Source organism: Ranitomeya variabilis, chromosome 1, assembly GCF_051348905.1.
Source record: "Ranitomeya variabilis isolate aRanVar5 chromosome 1, aRanVar5.hap1, whole genome shotgun sequence".
In the NCBI taxonomy this organism is placed as follows: domain Eukaryota; kingdom Metazoa; phylum Chordata; class Amphibia; order Anura; family Dendrobatidae; genus Ranitomeya; species Ranitomeya variabilis.
In genome coordinates, this window is record NC_135232.1 from 264,693,579 (window position 1) to 264,717,636 (window position 24,058).

The 24,058-nt window shown below is 45.2% G+C and overlaps 1 protein-coding gene across 4 annotated transcripts in view; it reads right to left on the minus strand.

The window, feature by feature from the left end:
* Nucleotides 1–24,058, minus strand: part of PI4KA (phosphatidylinositol 4-kinase alpha) — a 149,392-nt gene that overhangs the window by 73,527 nt on the left and 51,807 nt on the right. For all 4 annotated transcript variants that reach the window (XM_077293431.1, XM_077293429.1, XM_077293430.1 and 1 more), the window contains exons 11-19: nucleotides 15,185–15,376; nucleotides 14,638–14,738; nucleotides 14,405–14,534; nucleotides 12,245–12,374; nucleotides 11,066–11,161; nucleotides 10,679–10,862; nucleotides 10,110–10,213; nucleotides 9,804–9,972; nucleotides 2,044–2,094 (exon numbers count right to left, since the gene is read on the minus strand). In XM_077293431.1, the coding sequence (XP_077149546.1) occupies nucleotides 2,044–2,094; nucleotides 9,804–9,972; nucleotides 10,110–10,213; nucleotides 10,679–10,862; nucleotides 11,066–11,161; nucleotides 12,245–12,374; nucleotides 14,405–14,534; nucleotides 14,638–14,738; nucleotides 15,185–15,376 (1,157 nt within the window). The remainder of the gene's footprint in view (nucleotides 1–2,043; nucleotides 2,095–9,803; nucleotides 9,973–10,109; nucleotides 10,214–10,678; nucleotides 10,863–11,065; nucleotides 11,162–12,244; nucleotides 12,375–14,404; nucleotides 14,535–14,637; nucleotides 14,739–15,184; nucleotides 15,377–24,058) is intronic.

A 24,058-nucleotide genomic window follows, 5' to 3' on the forward strand; every position in this document is an offset into this window, starting at 1 on the left:
GATTTCAGATGGAGATTCCATTGGCAGACTTTTTACCTCAAAGCTTGAGCAAGCTTACTAAATATTTGTTTTCCTGCTAACAATGTAACCATTAACTCCATGTATAATGTCCTTGAAGCCATTTACTGGAAAAGTTACCCAAGAAGTGAGTATACAGCGGCAACACACAAAAACATGAAGAGGAATTAGCATAGAGAAACCATTATCCTCAATAATTATCATTTGTGTTGTACTATACAGTGAAAAATGCCTTAAAAAGGGGTTCTCCACGACTGGATAACCCTTACTTAAAGCGTCCAGTAAGGTAAAAAAAAAAATATATTGTAGAAAAGTGTATACTTGTCTCTAGGATCGGTGCTGTTCCTCTGTAGCCAGTTTTGTGTTCAAGCAGTTGGGTTGGGAACCATCACTGACTGCAGAGGAGAGGAGCCAGTCTGAGAGGGTCCTACCTGAGCCCATTAATAAGGGGCTGTCCAGCAGTGGATAAGTCCATTAAAGATTTATTTTCATAACGCCATGCAAGTTGAAAACTTTCCTGGAACAGTTTCTTTAAAGGGGTTGTCCCGGGTCACTCTGTGTGACTACGTATTAGTCCTCCCCAGTGCATGATCAGTGAGGATTCGACGGTTTCTGAGCCCAGACTGGAGGGTATGTATGAGTTATACACTCTCCCGGTCAGGGCATCTCCAGTGGGCACAGCCTTGCTTCCATACACTTATATAGAGCAAGGCCGTGCCCTCTAGTTGGCCACTCCCACTGGACAGCCGGGTCACTAGCCGGGGTGCGGCCTTGCTCAATACTCATACTCAAACGCATACATACCCTCCAGCGTGCGCTGGAGGGATTCCTAACTCTGCAGTCACATAGAGTGACTGGACAACCCCTTAAAGACAAGGGCAAGAAGTAAAAACATTGACCAAATTGTGACAGTGTCTCTTGAAAATATGATACACATTCCTTACAGGGATTTTCCCAAGAACAAAGTATATCTAATTTATTAGATTATTATTTATTATTTTTATTAGATAATCTTATAAATGTGCCCCTGCTATGTACTGTGTAATGGCCGTGTCTGACCGTACAGGAACATGGTCTGATCATATCACAGCTCCTGGGCAGGGGAGGAAGCAAGAGAGTATACAGACAGGACAGTACGGGATCACAAATGATTCTTTCTGTGAGATAAAACTTTTCACTGCCTGTTTTTAAGCAAAGTTTTACCAGAAAGAAAGAATCATGCTGTCCTAAATGGGCTTAGATCCATACAAAGAAAAGAAACCCCCTGCAATTACTGAACGCAATGACTTCTCTACAAACTGGTGTATGAACCATACCGTGAGACGCTGGATGTGCTTGAACAGTGCAGCCTAGTGTCAATGTCTGATAGAAAGCTACAGTTACACAACATACATTCTAATTAGAGTGATGCATATTTGAATCCTCCAAGGGAGAAGGTCATATTTATGGACTTTGATCATTTTTAAATGGACTGGTCAGAAATGTCCAGACCTCATCCAGATATACGTTTGTGTTAGGACATTATACTAGAAAACTTATTTTCTTGGACATTTTGTTGTGTCGTATTTCCAATAACATTAGCCTAAGAACTGCAACACAGGGACCTATTTATTATTGGAAACCAGTGGTAGTACATTGTGGTCTTCTTACTTTTCCACTATTACATACTCTTCATCTATATAATATTTTAAATTAAGGGGATTACAAGGAACTAAACTATTGATTGTCTATCCAGTGGTCCAACACCTAAAACTCCACACCAACGAGCAAAGATCTGCTCCAGGAACAGCTGGATATTAGAAATAAATGGGGCTGAAGATAGCAGTTCAGTACATTGCTTAATAGCCGATCCCGAGAACTGCATTTTATCTCCCATTCACTTGACGGAGAGCAGATTTCAGCTGATTGGTGGGGTTCGCTGATTTGTGGGGGTGCCTGGAGTCAGAACCCCACCAATCTCATATTTTAGTCCTATCTCAGGGACCGAATTTGACAGTACGATTAACAAAAAGCAGTAGTACTCACCACAGCGATTACAGGAATCAGAACTCCCAGGTTCCCCGCACTGCTGGAAGCCTAGTACAGAACATATCGAAAGGTCAGGTGGAACAAGAGCCGCCATTCATATTAGGAGGAAGTAACATATTTCAATCATAACGTGTAAATATATCCAAGAATTTGTTTAAAAGAGCAAAATTGATGAGATGGGAATTTTCTAACGTTTCTATAATTTTATGTTCCTATGCTTACATCTAATAAATATTTCATGGCTTTCCTCAAAAAAGCAAAAAAAAAAAAACCTTTGCCCCTGGCTCCAAGTAGAACAGGTAAATGTTACATAGACATTGTATGAATTACAGCAGGACAGAGGTTTCCTTCCTTACTTTTCCACTTGGATCAAGGTATACAGTGATTTAGTGGTACAAAAAAGTTTATGGATATTTTTTTTTCTCAAATCTGATCACCTCGTGCCAATCATCTCAGGATATTTTAAGCCAAGAGGACTGGTAAGTAAAGACATATCAGTATGTTGTTCATACCAACAGTATGGCCAACAACATCAACAAGCGAGACATCAGGTAGGTACATTTGTAAGGGGTAAAATTGGGGGCTTTTTTTGTGTATACACTGTTATCCTGTGCCTTATATCAGGTAGGTACGTGAAAAAAAACATCCCAGCCTAAAATAGGCTTGTGAAACGTGATAAACAACTGGTCATATTCAAACAATCATTCAATACAACTGATCTTTCTCCAAATGATAGTCTGCACATTAAAGGGGTTTGTCTCATAAACATACATCAAACCCAACTAAGTGACAAGAACCATAGTAAGCATGTGCGACCACTATCAGTTTATACTCTGTAGTAGTGGTGGTCGCACATGCTCACTGCTGCTCAGTTCACACAGGGAACATTGACCACCTCGTTTCTGGGATTGGTGGGTGTTCCAGCGATTGATGAAACGTCGCCTTTTTTTTAACTCTTAAACAATCGTCGACCGGAATGGCCAAAATTGGCATCAGACACTTGTGTTTGTGCAAGGAAAACAAATGACTCTATAGAACAATAAAAACAGTTTAAAAGTAATTGCCTGGTTAGATAGCTAAGTTTAACACCTTCTTTCACAAATCCGTCACAAGATCAACCACTACTATGAACAACATTTAGCCCAAATTCACAGGATAGGTGATAAATGTGCGATTGGTAGGGGACCTTCAGAAACACCTGTCACGTACAGTGTGGAAACACTAAGGGTATGTTTCCACGGTAAGGAAACGCTGCTTGTTTGACGCTGCGCAGAGCTGCAGCGTCAAACAAGCAGCGTCCAGATGTTCCAGCATAGTGGAGGGGATTTGATGAAATCCCGTCTCCACTATGCGTGGAAACCCGCACGCGGCGGGCCTGCGACTCCGGACATGCTGCGCGTCTTTTCAGATCGCAGCATGTCCGTACACCTTGCGGGGACGCAGCGTCCCCACAAGGCATATCACAGGGCCCTATGGGAGAGCGCGATCATCCCGGATGTGAAGAGTTAACACATCCGGCATGATCGCGTCCCATTAAGGGGGAGGGGCTTAGCGCCGAGCGGCTTCGCCGCTGCGGTGATACCGCCGCCCATCTGTAACGTGGAGACATACCCTTAGTGCAACACAAAGGTATGAGGGGAAGGTAGCCCAACACTAGGGAAGGGGGGAGTGGGAACCCCTAGGCAGATCAAAAGTCACCCTGTCTGCCCTAAACGTCCCTATATGGGTTCTGCACCTATCGCTGAGCAGCAACCTAATCCCTGCCTGACCCTGGCAATAAGTCCTGCTTATGGAAGGACAGGGAAACACCTAGTCAATCCTCACTACAACTAAAGATGGGATAGACAAACAAGGGGAACACTTATCTTCAGTAGGCTCAGAAAGGTAACACAGTCATCCTCCAACAGTATCAAAGAGGAAGCCGTCGTCCTTCTGTTCCACGTTCTCCCATTGTACCTGCACATCATGCTTTGATTAAAGGACTGTTTGCATTTTGGACCGGTGAGTGCACTCCATTTTTTTCTTTGTTTTGGATTACCATGGACTGACAGACGTGCACCCAAGTGTTCAGCAGCAGGCATACAGGCACAACAGCTTGGAATTCTTGTGGCGGTATTAGAAATATTCAGTAGCAGTGCCATGCATTACTTTTCTCTTTACATCTGCAATATTTAAAGAGGAAGATCGCCGACTGCTATAGCTCCAAGCCTCAACAGGGGAAAATGGAAATATCACCGGCGAGTCCCAGAAGCAAACAGGAAGTCTATAAACACCCAGTCCAGGTGCGTCAATTAGAGCCAGGGGAGGCTGCCACTGGGTCCAAGAGTCAGAAGGACTAGGTAGGCGTCTGCAAAGCCAACAGCAGAGACCTTCTACAGCCAGATGCTGTGCGACTGTCTGCAGCCTCTGACACACCGGTGACAACCACTGGTCCAGGAAACGTGGGTACCAAAGTCTTGTGTCAAATATGCCATAATGTGCAAGTGTGACCATGTTAACATTCACTTCTGATGGGAGCAATAATACGAAAGACTGACCGCTATTCCCACAGACCATAACTAGAGCAGTGGTGTGTGTGCACACTACTCATCCAATAATAGCGGGGACCCCAGTTCTTCTAACTTGTTGCAGCTGTTGTTAAGGGTTGCAGCTGTTAGATTTCCACTAAAATTATATTTATCACTAGGGTTGCTCGAATAGCTTTGGATAAGTGCCTATCCGAATAGCTATAGCACTTACCGAATATATGCATCGGGAACCCGGATACCTGGAGTGCTCCAAATAATCAGCTGTTCGGCGCCTCAGCTGCATGTGTCCTGGCTGTGTGACAGTCACAACAAAGAGGCTCTCCATGCATGTATTGTGACTGTCACACAGCCGCGACACATGCAGCTGCTGCGCCAAACAGCAGGTTTTCGGGAGCTCTCCAGGTATCCGGGTTACCAGGAAGCTATTTGGTAAGCGCTGTAGCTATTTGGATGAGCTCTTATCTTTATCTGAAGCTATTCAATCATCCCTATTTATCACCTATAAGCCAATAAGTGATAAATGTTGTTTGCGGCAATACCCCTTATAGTGGTCTGTAAAGATTGGACTTTTCTCTTTTGTCACAATTCATTAAAGTGTTAGGCTACTTTCACACTAGCGTTAACTGCATTACGTTGCAAATGCGTCGTTTTGCCGAAAAAACGCATCCTGCAAAAGTGCTTGCAGGATGCGTTTTTTCTGCATTGACTAACATTAGCGACACATTTGCGACGCAATGACACACGTCGCAACCGTCGTGCGACGGTTGCGCCGTGCTGTGGAGTACCGTCGGGACAAAAAAACGTTACATGTAACGTTTTTTGCTCCTGACGGTCCGCTTTTTCCGACCGCGCATGCGCGGCCGGAACTCCGCCCCCACCTCTACGCACTTCCCCGCACCTCACAATGGGGCAGCGGATGCGCTGGAAAAATGCATCCGCTGCCCCCGTTGTGCGGCGGAGACAACACTAGCGTCGGGGACCTCGGCCCGACGCACCGCGACGGGCCGAGCCCGACGCTAGTGTGAAAGAAGCCTTAACTGCAGTAAATTCTGGCACTGAGAGGTGTCCCGGTCATGGCATACGGCCAGGGCTTGTCTTTGTGGTACACCCTGTAAAGCTTACTAAGTAAAAAAAGGCCAAAGTATAGTGACAAAACACAGGACCATGTTTTACAATTTGGGCATAGCATGGGCAAGAATAACCTACATAGAACTCAATAAGGAGCAATGTCTTGTATATTGCAGAGATATCTGATATATGTGGGCTAAGTGAGGAAATAAAGCTAACGCTCCTCCCATAGATTGTCATTAATAGGCGGTTGACTAATCCAATAGTGTACCAGAGAAAATGGGACAAGCAGAACTGTTAGGCTAAGTGCAGACGTTCAGTATTAAGCAGTGCTTTGGATGCAGCATATGTCCACTGCAAGCAAAGTGCTGCCGGCTACTGAACGCAGGTGAATCCTCATGTGTTCATTGAACCATGCGGTATGATGAGTCCAATACGTTGGACGGGTGATATTTACATTGCGGAGACTGAGCATCTCCTCAAGAACAATGGACAAGCTGCGGTCTGGAAAGACGCGCCACATGTCCGTCCCCGCAGGGAAGCCGTGGACGTCTGTGGACAATACACCTACTGTACTCTCACCCATCCCTTGTAGATTGTGAGCCTTCGCGGGCAGGGTCCTCTCTCCTACTGTACCAGTTATGACTTGTATTGTTCAAGATTATTGTACTTGTTTTTATTATGTATACCCCTCCTCACTTGTAAAGCGCCATGGAATAAATGGCGCTATAACAATAAATAATAATAATAATAATAATAGTGGACATGGGATTTCCTGAAATCCCAGCCACTATGCTGTAACATCTGGACGCTGCAGAAGTACGCAGCGACCAACCCCCAGCATTTTATGACCGTGTGCACCTACCCTTAGGGTACCGTCACACAGTACCATTTTGATCGCTACGACGGTACGATTCGTGACGTTCTAGCGATATCGTTACGATATCGCAGTGTCTGACACGCAGCAGCGATCAGGGATCCTGCTGAGAATCGTACGTCGTAGCAGATCGTATGGAACTTTCTTTCGTCGCTTGATCACCCGCTGACATCGCTGGACCGTTGTGTGTGACAGCGATCCAGCGATGTGTTCGCTTGTAACCAGGGTAAACATCGGGTAACTAAGCGCAGGGCCGCGCTTAGTAACCCGATGTTTACCCTGGTTACCAGCGTAAACGTAAAAAAAACAAACAGTACATACTTACATTCCGGTGTCTGTCCCCGGCGTTCTGCTTCTCTGCACTGTGTGAGCGTCTGCCAGCCGGAAAGCACAGCGGTGACGTCTGACGTCACCGCTGTGCTTTCCGGCTATGGCGCTTACACAGTGGAGAGAAGCAGAACGCCGGGGACAGACACCGGAATGTAAGTATGTACTGTTTGTTTTTTTTACGTTTACGCTGGTAACCAGGGTAAACATCGGGTTACTAAGCGCGGCCCTGCGCTTAGTTACCCGATGTTTACCCTGGTTACCGGGGACTTCGGCATCGCTCCAGCGCCGTGATTGCAACGTGTGACCGCAGTCTACGACGCTGGAGCGATAATCATACGATCGCTGCGACGTCACGGATCGTGCCGTCGTAGCGATTAAAATGGTACTGTGTGGCGGTACCCTAAGGCAGTAATCATACGACTTTAAACCACACAAGCCCTGTGCCACCAAGGTCTTTTCATTGTTTTCCTGCACAATCACTTAATTTTGCAAGTAAACACTGTAAGATAAAGTGATTGTGCTGGGAAAAAGCAGAGAGACTGGAGCAGTACAATGAGTACAGCACTGCTGACCACTGTGTGTGAATGCAGCCTTATAGCACAGATCTAATATGTGTCACTGCTGACATATACTGTTTATAGAAAGAACTGTAAAATGAATGACAAGCTTATTGAAACCACTACGGAGTACGACCTGCTTTTTCCGCACTGGCCTGCTAGAAGCACGCCCAAATTTACACAATATTAGATCAATGAGTGAAGGCGATTTCTAATGCGAGCACACAGATCAACAGGACATCGATCAATGTACATTCTGATCCTGCAAGCAAAACCTTACCAGTTCTGGGACTTTGCCCTTGTCTACTGTGGGTGTGAGACCTTGACATATTTGCCACACGAAAAGTCGCAAACTGTACGATCAGATGTGCTGTCCCATAGATAAATAACCATTACAGAAGGATGCTGCCATTACCAAGTTATGTAGGACACATATGAAGCAAACATAGCTGGCCATTATGAAGGACATGATTCATAGGACCAACAATTACTTTCCATGGAGAGAAGTGAAGGCACAATGTGACAGAATTACCATGGTCGATTTTGGAAAATGTAGAAAAAGGAAAAAAAAAAAACACTTAGCACACAGGATTTGCTGGAGTCATTAGTCCCACAATAGGCCACAGCAGCTGGCCGACTTTTTTGGAGCCAAACTATTGGGCACAGTGACTCAATCATAAAACAATAGAAGAATATAAATGCAAATTTCTGATGGTATGGCCTCATTATCCTCACTTTATATTAGACTGGGATCTATACTAATAAGAATCCATTATTTTTTTCCTTATCGCATTTAACAACACCCCCATGGCCAGTAGGACATTTAAAGAGAATCTGTCAGCAGGATGTCACCCCCCCCCCCCACCCAACTATTTATATCTACACGTAGCTCTTTCAAAGACAAGACGACCAATATCTTTACATGGCCAGTCCTTTCTGAGAAATCAGGATTGACTGAATATGCAGCAACATCTTCAGGACATGGAAGCTCCTCTCAAGCCTGCGTCATTCTGGCACAAGAACCGCCTGCTCCTGCTATTATGACGGCTACCATGTTGTGGGACGTCAAGCAAAGAAGCAGGAGGAGGCTGGGAAATAGAGCTGGAGTGACAAACGCTTGATAGCTGCCACCCCCCCACCATCCCCACTGAAAGCACTTCAGCCAAATCAAATGCAGCTTTCTCAGCACAGGCGGGACGGACTGGCCATGTAAAGGTATTGCTGGATTTGACTTTGAAAGAGCTATATGCACATATAAATAATTTGGGGGGGGGGGGGGGGTGATATCCTAATGACAGATTCCCTTTAAACATACTACTGGCCATTGGGATGTTGTTAACTGAGCTAAATACAAAATAATAGATACTAGTTATAAACTCAGATAGATAGTTATATAGATAGATCATTTGGGGGCTGAAATACTGCTGACAGATTCCTTTTAAAGGAGTTGTGTCAAAGACAACTTCAGCCCATATACATACGTAGGCTATACACGGATGTTACAAGTGGAGCTCACCACTTGGTCGCTACCAGACCCGAATACGTTTACATGGAGAACCATGCATTTAAGTCACCACTGTACACTACATCTCCCATGTAGCAGCCAGATGAGGCTTTCTGGGCAATAACATCTGATCGCTGGGAGTCAGGAATTGCCACACTGGCATGCAATTAACAAGCAATCGTATTCTCCATTACAAAGAGGTATTTTTTTTGTACATGTCTATTTTACGGACATCAGCTCACTAAGCATTATGGAGAAGTAAATATGAAAACATTCAGAGACAACCAAGTTATTAAGGCTAAAAGCATGTCTGTAGTCAAAAACGACAACTGAATGATGGAACGGCAGGTTGATAAAACTTGCACAGGCAAACAAAAGTTTAGAAGTGTCTGCAGACGTTAAAACAAAGATGGCTTAGCTCGTCAATTTTGGTGGGAATGGTCAACCATTTTATCTGTATGAGAGCCTTCCCGAGCCATCATCACACCCATGCTGAAAAATGATGTAGTGCGAAAGGATAGGGCATGTTGAATTTGAACACCCGATATGCTTTTCTCAGAAGAGATAAGCCACTGCCAGCGGTGTCTGGCAGCATCTTACTCCTCTCTCAAAATTGAATACATGCACGATCAACCGAACATAGAGTGAATATGTATGGAGGGGGGAGGAATCGGGAGGAACAGATGCCGGCAGATTGTGTATTAGATCAATAGCTACTGAAAGAGTCAAAATACATTAGCAAGAAACATCAGCTTCCGAAAATATAATACAATTCCATACATTACAACAAGCAAAGAAAAGAAGAGACAACAAAGTATTACCACCAACTGAATGCTGCCATTCATAACATTGTATCCTCATGATTTAAAGCTACACTAACTAAAATGCCTCACCTTGAGCGCCGGACCTTTCTCACTGGCTCTCTCACTGGCTCGCTTGCCCTCCAAACCCAGTTGTACAAACAACTCCAGTAGGTTCATCAGCAGCTCATCTACCAACTGTTCTCCTTGGATGTTAGCCGCAATGTTTGCCAGTGCATTAATGACAGCCAAGGAGCAATGTCTGACAAAAGAAAGAAGAAAATCTGTGAATAAGAGTCTATTGTAACTGAAGAAATGCCAGAGGTCTTAAACATGTATATAAAAAACATCCAACATCACCCAACAGTCACACAGAACAATAAGTGCAACATAACATACCGGTATCCATGATCTTTATAGTCCTTGGTGGCAGAGTACACAACCGAACTGGCCTTTACACTTATCTGCTGAAACAGGTTCCACACTTCTTGGTAAATATATTGCTGTAAAGAAAAAGTCATATTCGTGTAAAAAAACCCTTCAAAATAACACTGTCAGTTCTTTAAACATGAAATTATCTAACATTGCAATTGCGTATAAGAAACTCATTAAGGCTGGGACTTCACAGCAACGTTGACCATGACACTTGTCCTGAGACCAAAGTTCACTAGGTGTCTCTGCTACATCACATGGATGAGGTCACATTGCAACCTGGAAGGTACCGCAGTCGTGACAATCAAGTCATAAAATATCCGATGAGGTTGGACTTCTAGCACCTTGCTTGAGATAGTCACAGTACCACTTGTATTGTGCGGAGATGTATCAGTGATACCTAGCGAACTTTACCTGACAAGCGTCATGGCCAAAGTCGCCATGTAGCTCTAGCTCAAGGAAAAAGGCCTCCTTCTTCACTTATGAGCCACTTAATAGCCAGTCAATTGCAGAAAGTCATCATTTTGACTACTTACATTTCCGGTTATCACCATGCACCCCAGTTGGTCTATGATCAGCACATCTAACTGTGATGGTGGTTGACAAAACTTCTGTTGAAGAATCTGAAGAATTGGCTCCATCACCTTTGGTGTATCCCTCAGGGCAACAGCAATGTGACCCAAAGCACGGATTGTGTGATCAGGAATCAAATGTGCATCTCTAAAAACAGAAGAAATGGACATTTCAGTATATTTTTGGAGATTAAATATTATTAAGGGTCTTTATTATTGTAGACAGCATGACCGAAACATAAGCTTCTATCTGTTCATTATTCAAAAACACATCTGATTTTATTTATTTATTTTTTTTAAATAATATAAATTGATAAGGAATTATTTTATTCAATAACCAGCACAACATACTTTTCATTCTCTTGGGATATATAAAGACGATTGGATAAACTGGCAAGGAATGCTTCTACAATAACTGGGTCAATGGTTAATCCTGCCTTTAAACACCTGTAATGAAAAAAATGAGAAAATAAATGTTGAGAACAGGTACATCAGCCATTCATGGATTCGGTTAGGTTTTATCTGCTTGTGTGCCTTTTACATACAGCACATATTAAGGAGACAATGCTCTTGTTCAGCAGATAATGCCAAAGAATGATATGTCTGGCTACACATTTAAGGCCCCGTCTCACATAGCGATTTAGCAACGATCACGACCAGCGATACGACCTGGCCGTGATCGTTGGTAAGTCGCTGTGTGGTCGCTGGGGAGCTGTCACACAGACCGCTCTCTCCAGCGACCAACGATCAGGGGAACGACTTCGGCATCGTTGAAACTGTCTTCAACGATGCCGAAGTCCCCCTGCAGCACCCGGGTAACCAGGGTAAATATCGGGTTACTAAGCGCAGGGCCGCGCTTAGTAACCCGATGTTTACCCTGGTTACCAAAAAAAACAAACAGTACATACTCACCATCTGATGTCCGTCAGGTCCCTTGCCGTCTGCTTCCTGCTCTGACTGAGCCGCCGTACAGCGAGAGCGCAGCGGTGACGTCACTGCTGCGCTCTGCTCTCACTGTACGGCGGCTCAGTCAGAGCAGGAAGCAGACAGCGATGGACCTGACGGACATCAGATGGTCAGTATGTACTGTTTGTTTTTTTTTACATTTACGCTGGTAACCAGGGTAAACATCGGGTTACTAAGCGCGGCCCTGCGCTTAGTAACCCGATGTTTACCCTGGTTACCAGTGAAGACATCGCTGGATCGGTGTCACACACACCGATTCAGCAATGTCAGCGGGGCCTCAACGACCAAAAAAAGGTCCAGGCCATTCCGACACGACCAGCGATCTCGCAGCAGGGGCCTGATCGCTGGTACGTGTCACACATAGCGAGATCGCTATGGAGGTCGCTGTTGCGTCACAAAACTAGTGACTCAGCAGCGATCTCGCTAGCGATCTCGCTATGTGAGACGGGGCCTTTACCCTGCAGAGGCCAACAAGGGGGAAATGTGGCCTGCTAGATTGAGCATGTTAAATCACGCTTCTTATACATCTCAGATAGGAGCTTTAAGAAGATGGCACACAGATACCTGCAGATGTTTTCAATGGCAATGTCTCGCAGCTGTTCATACATGGAGGGCTGGCTCTTCCTACCATGGATAATGTTCATTGTTGACTCAGAGTGCTCATTTGTGATGCTGATCTTAATGTCATTACCCCCTGAAAATAAAAGGTGAATATGGTCAGGTGCCAAATGTAGATATAGAGCACAAGGTTTTGGTACCACACAGAAGACATGAATAAATGATCACAAAATGACATTTAAAAGAAAAAAAAATAATTTGACATATAAAAAAAAAAAATCCACATTTATGCATCCAGTGAGGAAAGAACAATACACTGACACGTTTTGCTTTGTTCAGTTCATTTTCAGCTTTGCAATACAGAGTGAGACAGAAAGTGTGGAGTCACACAAATAAAGCTATATCAGCACGTCCCCAATCTCTCCCTGGTGGAGTGGGCGGTACACCATTATACTCCCCAGGGATTACGTAACGCGCGTCGGGGTGGACGCCACTATGATGAAGGAGTTCACCTGCTATTGTAAGTCCACTGTTCCTACAACCTGATTACCTGGTGACTTACACTGTTAGGCGATTTACTACACTAGGTCCATACTACTATGAGCGCTGTCTTGCAGATGTTTCTCTCGCTACTTCTTTACTTACAGTAACATAGTAACATAGTTATTAAGGTTGAAGGAAGACTTTAAGTCCATCTAGTTCAACCCATAGCCTAACATGCCCTAACATGTTGATCCAGGGGAAGGCAAAAAAAACCCATGTGGTAAGAGTAAGCTCCACCATGGGGAAAAAAATTCCTTCCCGACCCCACATACGGCAATCAGACTAGTTCCCTGGATCAACGCCCTATCAAAGAATCTAATATTTATACCCTGTAACATTATACTTTTCCAGGAAGGTATCCAGTCCCCTCTTAAATTTAAGTAATGACTCACTCATTACAACATCATACGGCAGAGAGTTCCATAGTCTCACTGCTCTTACAGTAAAGAATCCGCGTCTGTTATTATGCTTAAACCTTCTTTCCTCCAGACGTAGAGGATGCCCCCTTGTCCCTGTCACCGGTCTATGATTAAAAAGATCATCAGAAAGGTCTTTGTACTGTCCCCTCATATATTTATACATTAACATAAGATTCACCCCTTAGCCTTCGTTTTTCCAAACTAAATAGCCCCAAGTGTAATAACCTATCTTGGTATTGCAGACCCCCCAGTCCTCTAATAACCTTGGTCGCTCTTCTCTGCACCCGCTCCAGTTCAGCTATGTCTTTCTTATACACCGGAGACCAGAACTGTGCACAGTATTCTAAGTGTGGTCGAACTAGTGACTTGTATAGAGGTAAAATTATGTTCTCCTCATGAGCTTCTATGCCTCTTTTAATGCATCCCATTATTTTATTTGCCTTTGTAGCAGCTGCCTGACACTGGCCACTGAATATGAGTTTGTCATCCACCCATACACCCAGGTCTTTTTCATTGATGGTTTTGCCCAGAGTACATGGACCTTTTTTTACTTGTTTAATTTATACTGGTTTACATTATCACCTACTGCACTTGCACTTTACCTACTCCTATATAATTGATATATAACTATTCCTATCTGGCTATGCACTTTAGTGTGCTTATTTTTATGTTCCCCAAATTATTATTATGATTACATTGTGCTAGCCCTGCCAGTTCTCCTTTCAGGACGACCTTATACTCCTGGGTGTGCGTTCCTGTTTTTATATACATTTTTAATATTCTTTTTTTACCATTGTTCTGTCACCCCTTTTATTACCTGGTTCCAATAAAGCATTGTTTGCAATCATCATTGTTGTACTGGGACTTTTTTGGTCGGTTCTTTTCCTTTCTTCTTCCTCATGTATTTCCATCAACTGTCCCTCTAGCCTAACAGTCTGGTCTTTTGGGTCACAGTATTTACAATACAGGTTATTTATATTTAGGATTTATTTAAATCCATTAATAGACCTATTCTCTTCCTTGTCTTACGTTCTCCCATTGCCGTATGAGTAGTGAAGAAGCTGTTCTCCTAATATGGGGGCAATTATCATCTGCCTCATAGTGTTTTTTTTCCCCTTTCTCTGCATCAACACATTCAGAAGTTGAATGTGATGGCCCTGTGTCTTCTTTCAACCTTAAAATGATGAAATAGACCAAAGCCTACCTGACTGATTTTGGCTGTGATACTTGTACAACTTCACCAGCACTGGAGAAGGAATGACCAGGAAATCTCGAAGGGATGGAGTTACTGAGTGTACTACCACAGGAAAGCGTTCACAGAGCCGACCCAGCCCCTTGTAAGAAGAGAAGCAGAAGTAAGATATTAAGAAACCGCACATCTATATATATCAACATTTTATAATCTGCTTTGAGAATGGAAACATTGTCTAACATCACCTGTAAGCAGCAGATCAGGAGAGGCATGTGAGCTATGATAACCTTGCTAGATGTCTTTGACTGAAGCTTTTCAGACAGTTTAATGCATAAATTCTCTGCACCTATAGTCAAAAATCAGTGTATAATGATACAGAATGAAGACAAATGCACTTGACTGAAAAACATTTTTAAGAAAAATTGACAGACAGACAACAAGATATACATTTAGGGACATGAAAAAATATGTTGCATAGTTCCAGACAAAACCCATTACCCTCATAGTTATCAATCTGAAGGATTCTAATAAAAAAATAATAATAATATTACATAACATTATTCAGCATTAGTATAATCTAGAGCAAAAGGAAACTGTTGCTTTAAATTAGAAGCAGGACCCTGGACAGCGGTAATTGAAATTGGTCTCAAATCGATATTAAGGCATTTGTGGTCAATTTCTGAGAAAATTTGGTCACACTGGTAATAATCGTGCTGAATAAGCATGTAATAATAGTCATCTGTAAAGTTTTATTCCCAGTATAGTATGATCGTACGATCATGGTTTTCTTACCTTGCTCATCTTTTACAGCCCAGACCATGAGGTCCACACAAGCGGCATTAGCCTGACATCTCAGCTTCAAAGGACTAAGTTCGCTGTGTAGTCTCTCCACATCATGTAAGATCTTCTGCAGCTCAGACTGGCTGCTGTTGAATTGTTCAAGTACAAAGTCGTGGATCTCCTTTACGAAGGAGGTCTGGAGGTCTAAAAAGGGAAGGTTGTATGGCATCATTATGTTTTAAGCCAAGATATCCGTGTCCATATAACTTATCTATACAGTTGTAAACGGTTTCTCTTCCCATAGTATATGATAAAACATAGTCTGCTTACAGTCAACACTAGAAGAAGCCTCCTGTCTACAGGTTAGTCCTTATAGACATTTTTATCATTAAATGAGTTGTCCACTACTTGAAGCAATTTTGAAAATATGGCCAGGGTAGATTAAAAAAAAAAAAAAAATGATATATATATTCTAAGATCTTCTGTTTGGCAGAAACGCCACCAAAGGATGAGATGCTGAGAGAAAGACTAAGCCAGTAACAACAACAGATCTGGAATTAAGAACAGGAGCATGAAGCGTCATGGCAAGACAAGCCGCTGCATGGGATGTACAATCGACAGATAATGGAGCTGGCTGACATGGAAAAATCCTACCAATGGCTGGAGAAATCTGGACACTGAGAAAGCACAGAGGCCCTAACCATAAGAGCAAGCACTAAGTACCAGATCCATAGAAGCAGGAATACATCACACAAAACAAGACCCAAGGTGCAGACTATGAAAAGAAACCTCAGAAACCATCCAACACATAGTGGCAGGATGCAAAATGTAAGCAGGAACGGCATATACCGAACGCCACAACCAAGTAGTGGGAATTGTATACAGGAACATCTGCACAACATATGGGCTAAGTCCCCCTAAGTCCAGGTGGGAGACCCCAGAAAAAGTGGTGGAGAATTAATGGGCTAAAATCCTGTGGGGCTTCAAGACCCAGACGGATAAGCAGGTGTTGGCTACCCAACCAGACATTGTGATAGTAGACAAGGATCAGAAGACAGCAATGATAGATGTGGCAGTGCCAAGTAACAGCAACATCAGAAAGAAGGAATAAGAGAAGCTGGAGAAATACCAGGGCCTCAAAGGAGAACTGGAGAAGATGTGGAAGGTGAAGGCAACAGTGATTCCAGTGGTGATAGGAGCACTTGGAACAGTGACCCTTAAGTTGGGAAAATGGCTACAACAGATCCCAGGAGCAACATCTGAGCTCTCTATCCAGAAAAGCACAATGCTGGAAACAAGTAAGATCCTGGCCAGAACCCTCAAACTCCTAGGCCTCTGGTAGAGGACCCGAGAATAAGAAAGGACAATAAAAGACCACCTCCCATTGGGGGGTGAGAAGGAAGTTTTGTTTTTTTCATTATAGTTGATTTATATATAATAAAAAACAAAATAAAAAATATATATTATAGTAGAAAGAAGGAGCAATCAGATTGATGGGGGATACTGGCAACTGTACTATATATACACACACACACACTAGCTGAAGAGCCCGGCGTTGCCCAGGCATAGTAATTAACTGTTAGTTATAGCACCTCACTTCTCTCATTTTCCCATCACGCCTCTCATTTTCCCCCTCACGTCTCTCATTTTCCCCCTCACGTCTCTCATTTTCCCCCACACACCTCATTTTCCCCCTCACACCTCATTTTCCCCCTCACTTCTCTCATTTCCCCCCTAACACCTGTCATTTTGACCTCACACCTGTCTTTTCCAATCACTCCACTATTTTCCCCTCACTCCTCTACTTTTGCATTCACACCTCTTAATTTTTTCACCTCACACCTCTTATTTTCCCCTCAGTATATACCTGTATGTCATCTGCTCCTGTATATAGTATATACCTGTATGTCATTTCCCCTGTATATGGTATATAACTGTATGTCATCTCCTCCTGTATAGAGTATATACCTGTAAGTCATCTCCTCCTGTATATAGTATATACCTGTATGTCATCCCCCTGTATATAGTATATACCTGTATGTCACCTCCTGTATATAGTATATACCTGTATGTCACCTCCTGTATCTACTATATAATTGTCTAAGGGGTACTGCCTTCTTTCTGTCTGTCACGGATATTCATTGGTCGTTGCCTCTGTCTGTCATGGAATCCAAGTCGCTGATTGTTCTCGCCAGCTGCCTGTCATGGCTGCCGCGACCAATCAGCGACGGCCACAGTCCGATTAGTCCCTCCCTACTCCCCTGCAGTCAATGCCCGGCGCCCGCTCCATACTCCCCGCAGTCACCGCTCACACAGGGTTAATGCCAGCGGTAACGGACCGCGTTATGCCGTGGGTAACTTACTCCGTTACCGCCGCTATTAACCCTGTGTGACCAAGTTTTTACTATTGATACTGCCTATGCAGCGTCAATAGTAAAAACATCTAATGATAAAAATAATAATTAAAAAAAAAAAAAAATCATTATATACTCACCTTCCGCCGCCTTTCCCGCTCCTCGCGACGCTCCGGTGACCGCTCCATGCAAGCGGCAGGCTCCGGTGGCAAGGATGGTATGAAAGAAGGACCTGCCATGACGTCACGGTCATGTGACCGCGACATCATCACAGGTCCTGCGCGCCTGCGCGAGAAGGACCTGCCATGATGTCACGTTCATGTGACCACGACGTCATCACACCCTGGGACCGGAAGCTGCCGCCTGCACCGCACACAGGCGACAGAACTACAAGGGGCCCTCGGAAGGTGAGTATGTGTTTATTTTGTAACCAGTGACATATGTGGCTGGGCAATATCCTACGTAACTGGGCAATATCCTACGTAACTGGGCAATATCCTACGTAACTGGGCAATATACTACGTAACTGGGCAATATACTACGTAACTGGGCAATATACTACGTAACTGGGCAATATACTACGTAACTGGGCAATATACTACGTAACTGGGCAATATACTACGTAACTGGGCAATATACTACGTCGCTGGGCAATATACTACGTCGCTGGGCAATATACTACATCGCTGGGCAATATACTACGTCACTGGGCAATATACTACGTCACTGGGCAATATACTACGTAACTGGGCAATATACTACGTGGCTGGGCAATATACTACGTCACTGGGCAATATACTACGTGGCTGGGCAATATATTACATGCCTGGGCAATATACTACGTGGGCTGTGCAATATACTACGTGGACATGCATATTCTAGAATACCCGATGCGTTAGAATCGGGCCACCATCTAGTATAGTATTTACCTGTATGTCATCTATCCTGTATATAGTATATACCTGTGTGTCATCTCCCCTGTATATAGTATATACCTGTATGTCATCCCCCTGTATATAGTATATACCTGTATGTCACCTCCTGTATATAGTATATACCTGTATGTCACCTCCTGTATATAGTATATACCTGTATGTCATCTATCCTGTATATAGTATATACCGGTGTCATCTATCCTGTATATAGTATATACCTGTGTGTCATCTCCCCTGTATATAGTATATACCTGTATGTCATCCCCCTGTATATAGTATATACCTGTATGTCATTTCCCCTGTATATAGTATATAACTGTATGTCATCTCCTCCTGTATATAGTATATACCTGTATGTCATCTATCCTTTATATAGTATATACCTGTGTGTCATCTCCCCTGTATATAGTATATATCTGTATGTCATCTCCTCCTGTATATAATATATATCTGTATGTCATCTCCTCCTGTATATAGTATATATGTGTATGTCATCTCCCCTGTATATAGTATATACCTGTATGTCATCTATCCTGTATATAGTATACTAGCTATTGAACCCGTTCTACGCCCGGGTGGCGAGCATTTAGATTGGTATATGGTCTCCATCCTGGTATGTGCTGCTCACATCTTGCTCTCCCATCCTGTCATGTGCTGCTCCATCCTGCGCCCCCATCCTGTCATGTGCTGCTCCATCCTGCGCCCCCATCCTATCATGTGCTGCTCCATCCTGCGTCCCCATCCTGTCATGTGCTCCCATCCTGCGCCCCCATCCTGTCATGTGCTGCTCCATCCTACACCCCCATCCTGTCATGTGTGTGCCCCCATTCTGTCATGTGCTGCTCTCATCCTCTGCCCCCATTTTGTCATGTGCTGCTCCCATCCTGTCATGTGCTCCCATCCTGCGCCCCATCCTGTCATGTGCTCCCATCCTGCACCCCCATCCAGTCATGTGTGCGCCCCCATTCTGTCATGTGCTGCTCCCATCGTGCGCAATCATTCTGTCATGTGCTGCTCCCATCCCGTGCCCCCATTCTATCATGTGCTGCTCACATCCTGCGCCCCCATTCTGTTGTAATGTGCTGCACCCATACTGCCTGTTCCTGTTTCCATTCTGCCATATGTTGCTCCCATCTTTTTCTCTCCGGCTCTACTGCCCGAGTGCGGCTGTGCTGAGTGCGGGCGGCTGTGCTGAGTGCGGGCGGCTGTGCTGAGTGCGGGCGGCTGTGCGTGGCTGTGCTGAGTGCGGGCGGCTGTGCTGAGTGCGGGCAGCTGTGCTGAGTGCGGGCGGCTGTGCGTGGCTGTGCTGAGTGCGGGCGGCTGTGCGTGGCTGTGCTGAGTGCGGGCGGCTGTGCGTGGCTGTGCTGAGTGCGGGCGGCTGTGCGTGGCTGTGCTGAGTGCGGGCGGCTGTGCGTGGCGGTGCTGAATGCGGGCGGCTGTGCGTGGCTGTGCTGAGTGCGGGCGGCTGTGCTGAGTGCGGGCGGCTGTGCTGAGTGCGGGCGGCTGTGCTGAGTGCGGGCGGCTGTGCTGAGTGCGGGCGGCTGTGCTGAGTGCGGGCGGCTGTGCTGAGTGCGGGCGGCTGTGCTGAGTGCGGGCGGCTGTGCTGAGTGCGGGCGGCTGTGCTGAGTGCGGGCGGCTGTGCTGAGTGCGGGCGGCTGTGCTGAGTGCGGGCGGCTGTGCTGAGTGCGGGCGGCTGTGCGTGGCTGTGCTGAGTGCGGGCGGCTGTGCTGAGTGCGGGCGGCTGTGCGTGGCTGTGCTGAGTGCGGGCGGCTGTGCGTGGCTGTGCTGAGTGCGGGCGGCTGTGCGTGGCGGTGAATGCGGGCGGCTGTGCGTGGCTGTGATGAGTGCGGGCGGCTGTGCGTGGCTGTGCTGAGTGCGGGCGGCTGTGCGTGGCTGTGCTGAATGCGGGCGGCTGTGCGTGGCTGTGGTGAGTGCGGGCGGCTGTGCGTGGCTGTGCTGAGTGCGGGCGGCTGTGCGTGACTGTGCTGAGTGCGGGCGGCTGTGCGTGACTGTGCTGAGTGCGGGCGGCTGTGCGTGGCGGTGCTAAGTGCGGGCGGCTGTGCGTGGCGGTGCTGAGTGCGGGCGGCTGTGCGTGGCTGTGCTGAGTGCGGGCGGCTGTGCGTGGCTGTGCTGAGTGCGGGCGGCTGTGCGTGGCTGTGCTGAGTGCGGGCGGCTGTGCGTGGCGGTGCCGAGTGCGGGCGGCTATGCGTGGCGGTGCTGAGTGCGGGCGGCTATGCGTGGCGGTGCTGAGTGCGGGCAGCTGTGCTGGGCGCCGAGTGCTGGGGGCCTGAGCAGGCGGGGACACCAGCGCGCTGTGGGGGTCAGGTGCCGGAGTCGCCGCTAGCTCAGGCCCCCGGCACTTGCTATATTTACCTGTCCCCCGTTCCATCGATGCTCCATCCTCCACATCCTCTGGCTGTGACTGTTCAGTCAGAGGGCGGCGCGCATTAAGCGCGTCATCGTGCCCTCTGAACTGAATGTAACAGGCAGAGGATGTGGAGGATGGAGCAGAGCGCATCGATGGAACGGGGGACAGGTAAATATCACATACTTACCCCCCTGGCTCGTCCCTGCTTCTCCGTTGGAGATCGCGGTGTGCGTTCAGTGCTTACGCATACCGCGATCTCCTGGGAGCGTCACTCTGTGGGGGGTCCAGACTGCGCCGGCGCTTGCGCAGTCTATAAAGGCTTCGGACAGAGTGACGCTCCCAGCGTTATATTAGATACCTGTGTGTCATCTCCCCTGTATATAGTATATACCTGTATGTCATCCCCCTGTATGTAGTATATACCTGTATGTCACCTCCTGTATATAGTATATACCTGTATGTCATTTCCCCTGTATATAGTAAATAACTGTATGTCATCTCCTCCTGTATAGAGTATATACCTGTATGTCATCTCCCCTGTATATAGTATATACCTGTATGTCATCCCCCTGTATATAGTATATACCTGTATGACATCCCCCTGTATATAGTATATACCTGTATGTCACCTCCTGTATATAGTATATACCTGTATGTCATCTCCTGTATATACCTGTACGTCATCTCCCCTGTATATAGTATATACCTGTATGTCATCTCCCCTGTATATAGTATATACCTGTATGTCATCTCCCCTGTATATAGTATATACCTGTATGTCATCTCCCCTGTATATAGTATATACCTGTATGTCATCTCCCCTGTATATAGTATATACCTGTATGTCATCTCCTCCTGTACAAAATATATAGCTGTATGTCATCTCCTCCTGTATATAGTATATACGTGTATGTCATCTCGCCTGTATATAGTATATACCTGTATGTCATCTCCTCCTGTATATAGTATAAACGTGTATGTCATCTTCCCTGTATATAGTATATACCTGTACGTCATCTCCTCCTGGCTGTCAATTTGCCTCCAACACTTTTCCTTTCACTTTTTCCCCATTATGTAGATGGGGCAAAATTGTTTGGTGAACTGGAACGCGCGGGGTTAAAATTTTGCCTTACAACATAGCCTATGACGCTCTCGGGGTCCAGACGCGTGACTCTGCAAAATTTTGTGGATGTAGCTGCGACGGTGCAGATGCCAATCCCGGACATACACACACACATTCAGCTTTATATGTTAGATATATATATATATACATATATACACATACATATTATATATATATATATATATATATATATATATATATATATATATATATATATATATATATATATATATATATATATATATATAGTAGTGCAACGATAGAACACTTATGCAGCGAGGAGGCAGTGACCCAACAAAGTTTCAACACAAAGTCTGTTTCATGTGGATACCTCACAGCATTGAATGTCCTATACACACAAGCAAGTATCATCAAAGTCAAACTCACACCACTACATAGTACCCGGTATCCTCCGGATTGCTGCCGGGAACCATATTCTCCGGATAACAGTCACTAAACACGCCAGTCCTCCTTCGGGCACACGACAGTCTACCTTCGGTTCACCGCCGGGCACAAGATAGTCCACCTCCGAGACCGGTTGTCGTGGGTGACTGCACCACCGAGTTAATGTCTCTTTACTTACAGCTTTCCAAGGGATACGATATCCTTCAATTTACAGTCACTAAACACACCAGTCCTCCTCTGACCAGTTACCATGGGCGACTGCACCGCTGTGCATGCTGTGGGTGCTAGGAGTTCACTCTGCTGGGCTCTGTTTTACTCTCACACAGAGCTGAGCTATTGCAGAGCCGTCTGCTTTACTTGCTGCAAACTCCACTGTGATACAGACATGCCCAAAGCCTCCAGGGATTTTAACTGGGATCTGTGGCCTTAAGCCACATGGCGCGAAAACAGCAATATATAATAGTTTAAATGTATCACATGATCCTACCAAGATCTTGAGAATATAGCATAAGCAGGAATTAAAACATAACTTTTAATGTATAACCAAATAAAGGAATAAATTAAATAAACTGTCACCCCAAAAAAAAATTAAAAAAAATGTATCAATAAAAAAGTACTACTGGGTATACCCTGTCAGGGGATGTGCCATACAAAATTTAGTACTTATAAAGGATTTTTGTGCAGACGCTGGCAATAAATCTCAATCCCCGAGATCCTGCCCTTACAAGGACAGTCCACATCTACCCCTAAGGTACAACATGCCCTGCACTCTCCCTATTTCCAGGTCCCAACGCGTTTCTTTGCAAGCAGGATCATCAGGGGACTAGCTTGCATGGGAGATAAGGTGCTTCAGTGCTACAAATAGAGTTACCACCCTCTATACTAAACTGCAGGAGCTCGGGGATTGAGATTTATTGATAGCCCCCCAGGGACTGACAGGGAATTGTCTCCTGATGTTGTGGCTTGAAGGATTTCTCCACCTAAGCGAATTGGGGCTCTGCCTTACCTATCCTCAGCAACTGGTGAGATTGTTCCAATATTACATTTGTGTACATATCTTTTCCAATTGATCTTACCCCTCCCTTTTATTTTGTGATAACTGCTAATACTAAAGGCCCCGTCACACACAGCGACGCTGCAGCGATACAGACAATGATGCCTGTTGTGAAATTGGATTTTGGGCTCCCCCGGTGGCCACTGGTGGAATTGAACTGGTGTGCATCATCCTCTCTGTTCACCTGTTTCCATCAGGATGTGGGAGTCGCTATTTAGCCTTGCTCCTCTGTCACTTCCATGCCGGTCAACATTGTAATCAGAAGCCTTTCTGTGCATGTTCCTGCTGCTAGACAACTCCCAGCTAAGTTGGACTTAGTCCTTGTTTGTTTTTGCATTTTGTTCCAGTTCACAGCTGTAGTTTCGTTTCTGTGTCTGGAAAGCTCTTGTGATCTGAAATTGCCACTCTGATGTTATGAGTTAATACTAGAGTCTTAAAGTAATTTCAGGATGGTATTTTGATAGGGTTTTCAGCTGACCATGAAAGTGCCCTTTCTGTCTTCCTGCTATCTAGTAAGCGGACCTCAATTTTGCTAAACCTATTTTCATACTACGTTTGTCATTTCATCTAAAATCACCGCCAATATTTGTGGGGGCCTCTGTCTGCCTTTCGGGGAAATTTCTCTAGAGGTGAGCCAGGACTATATT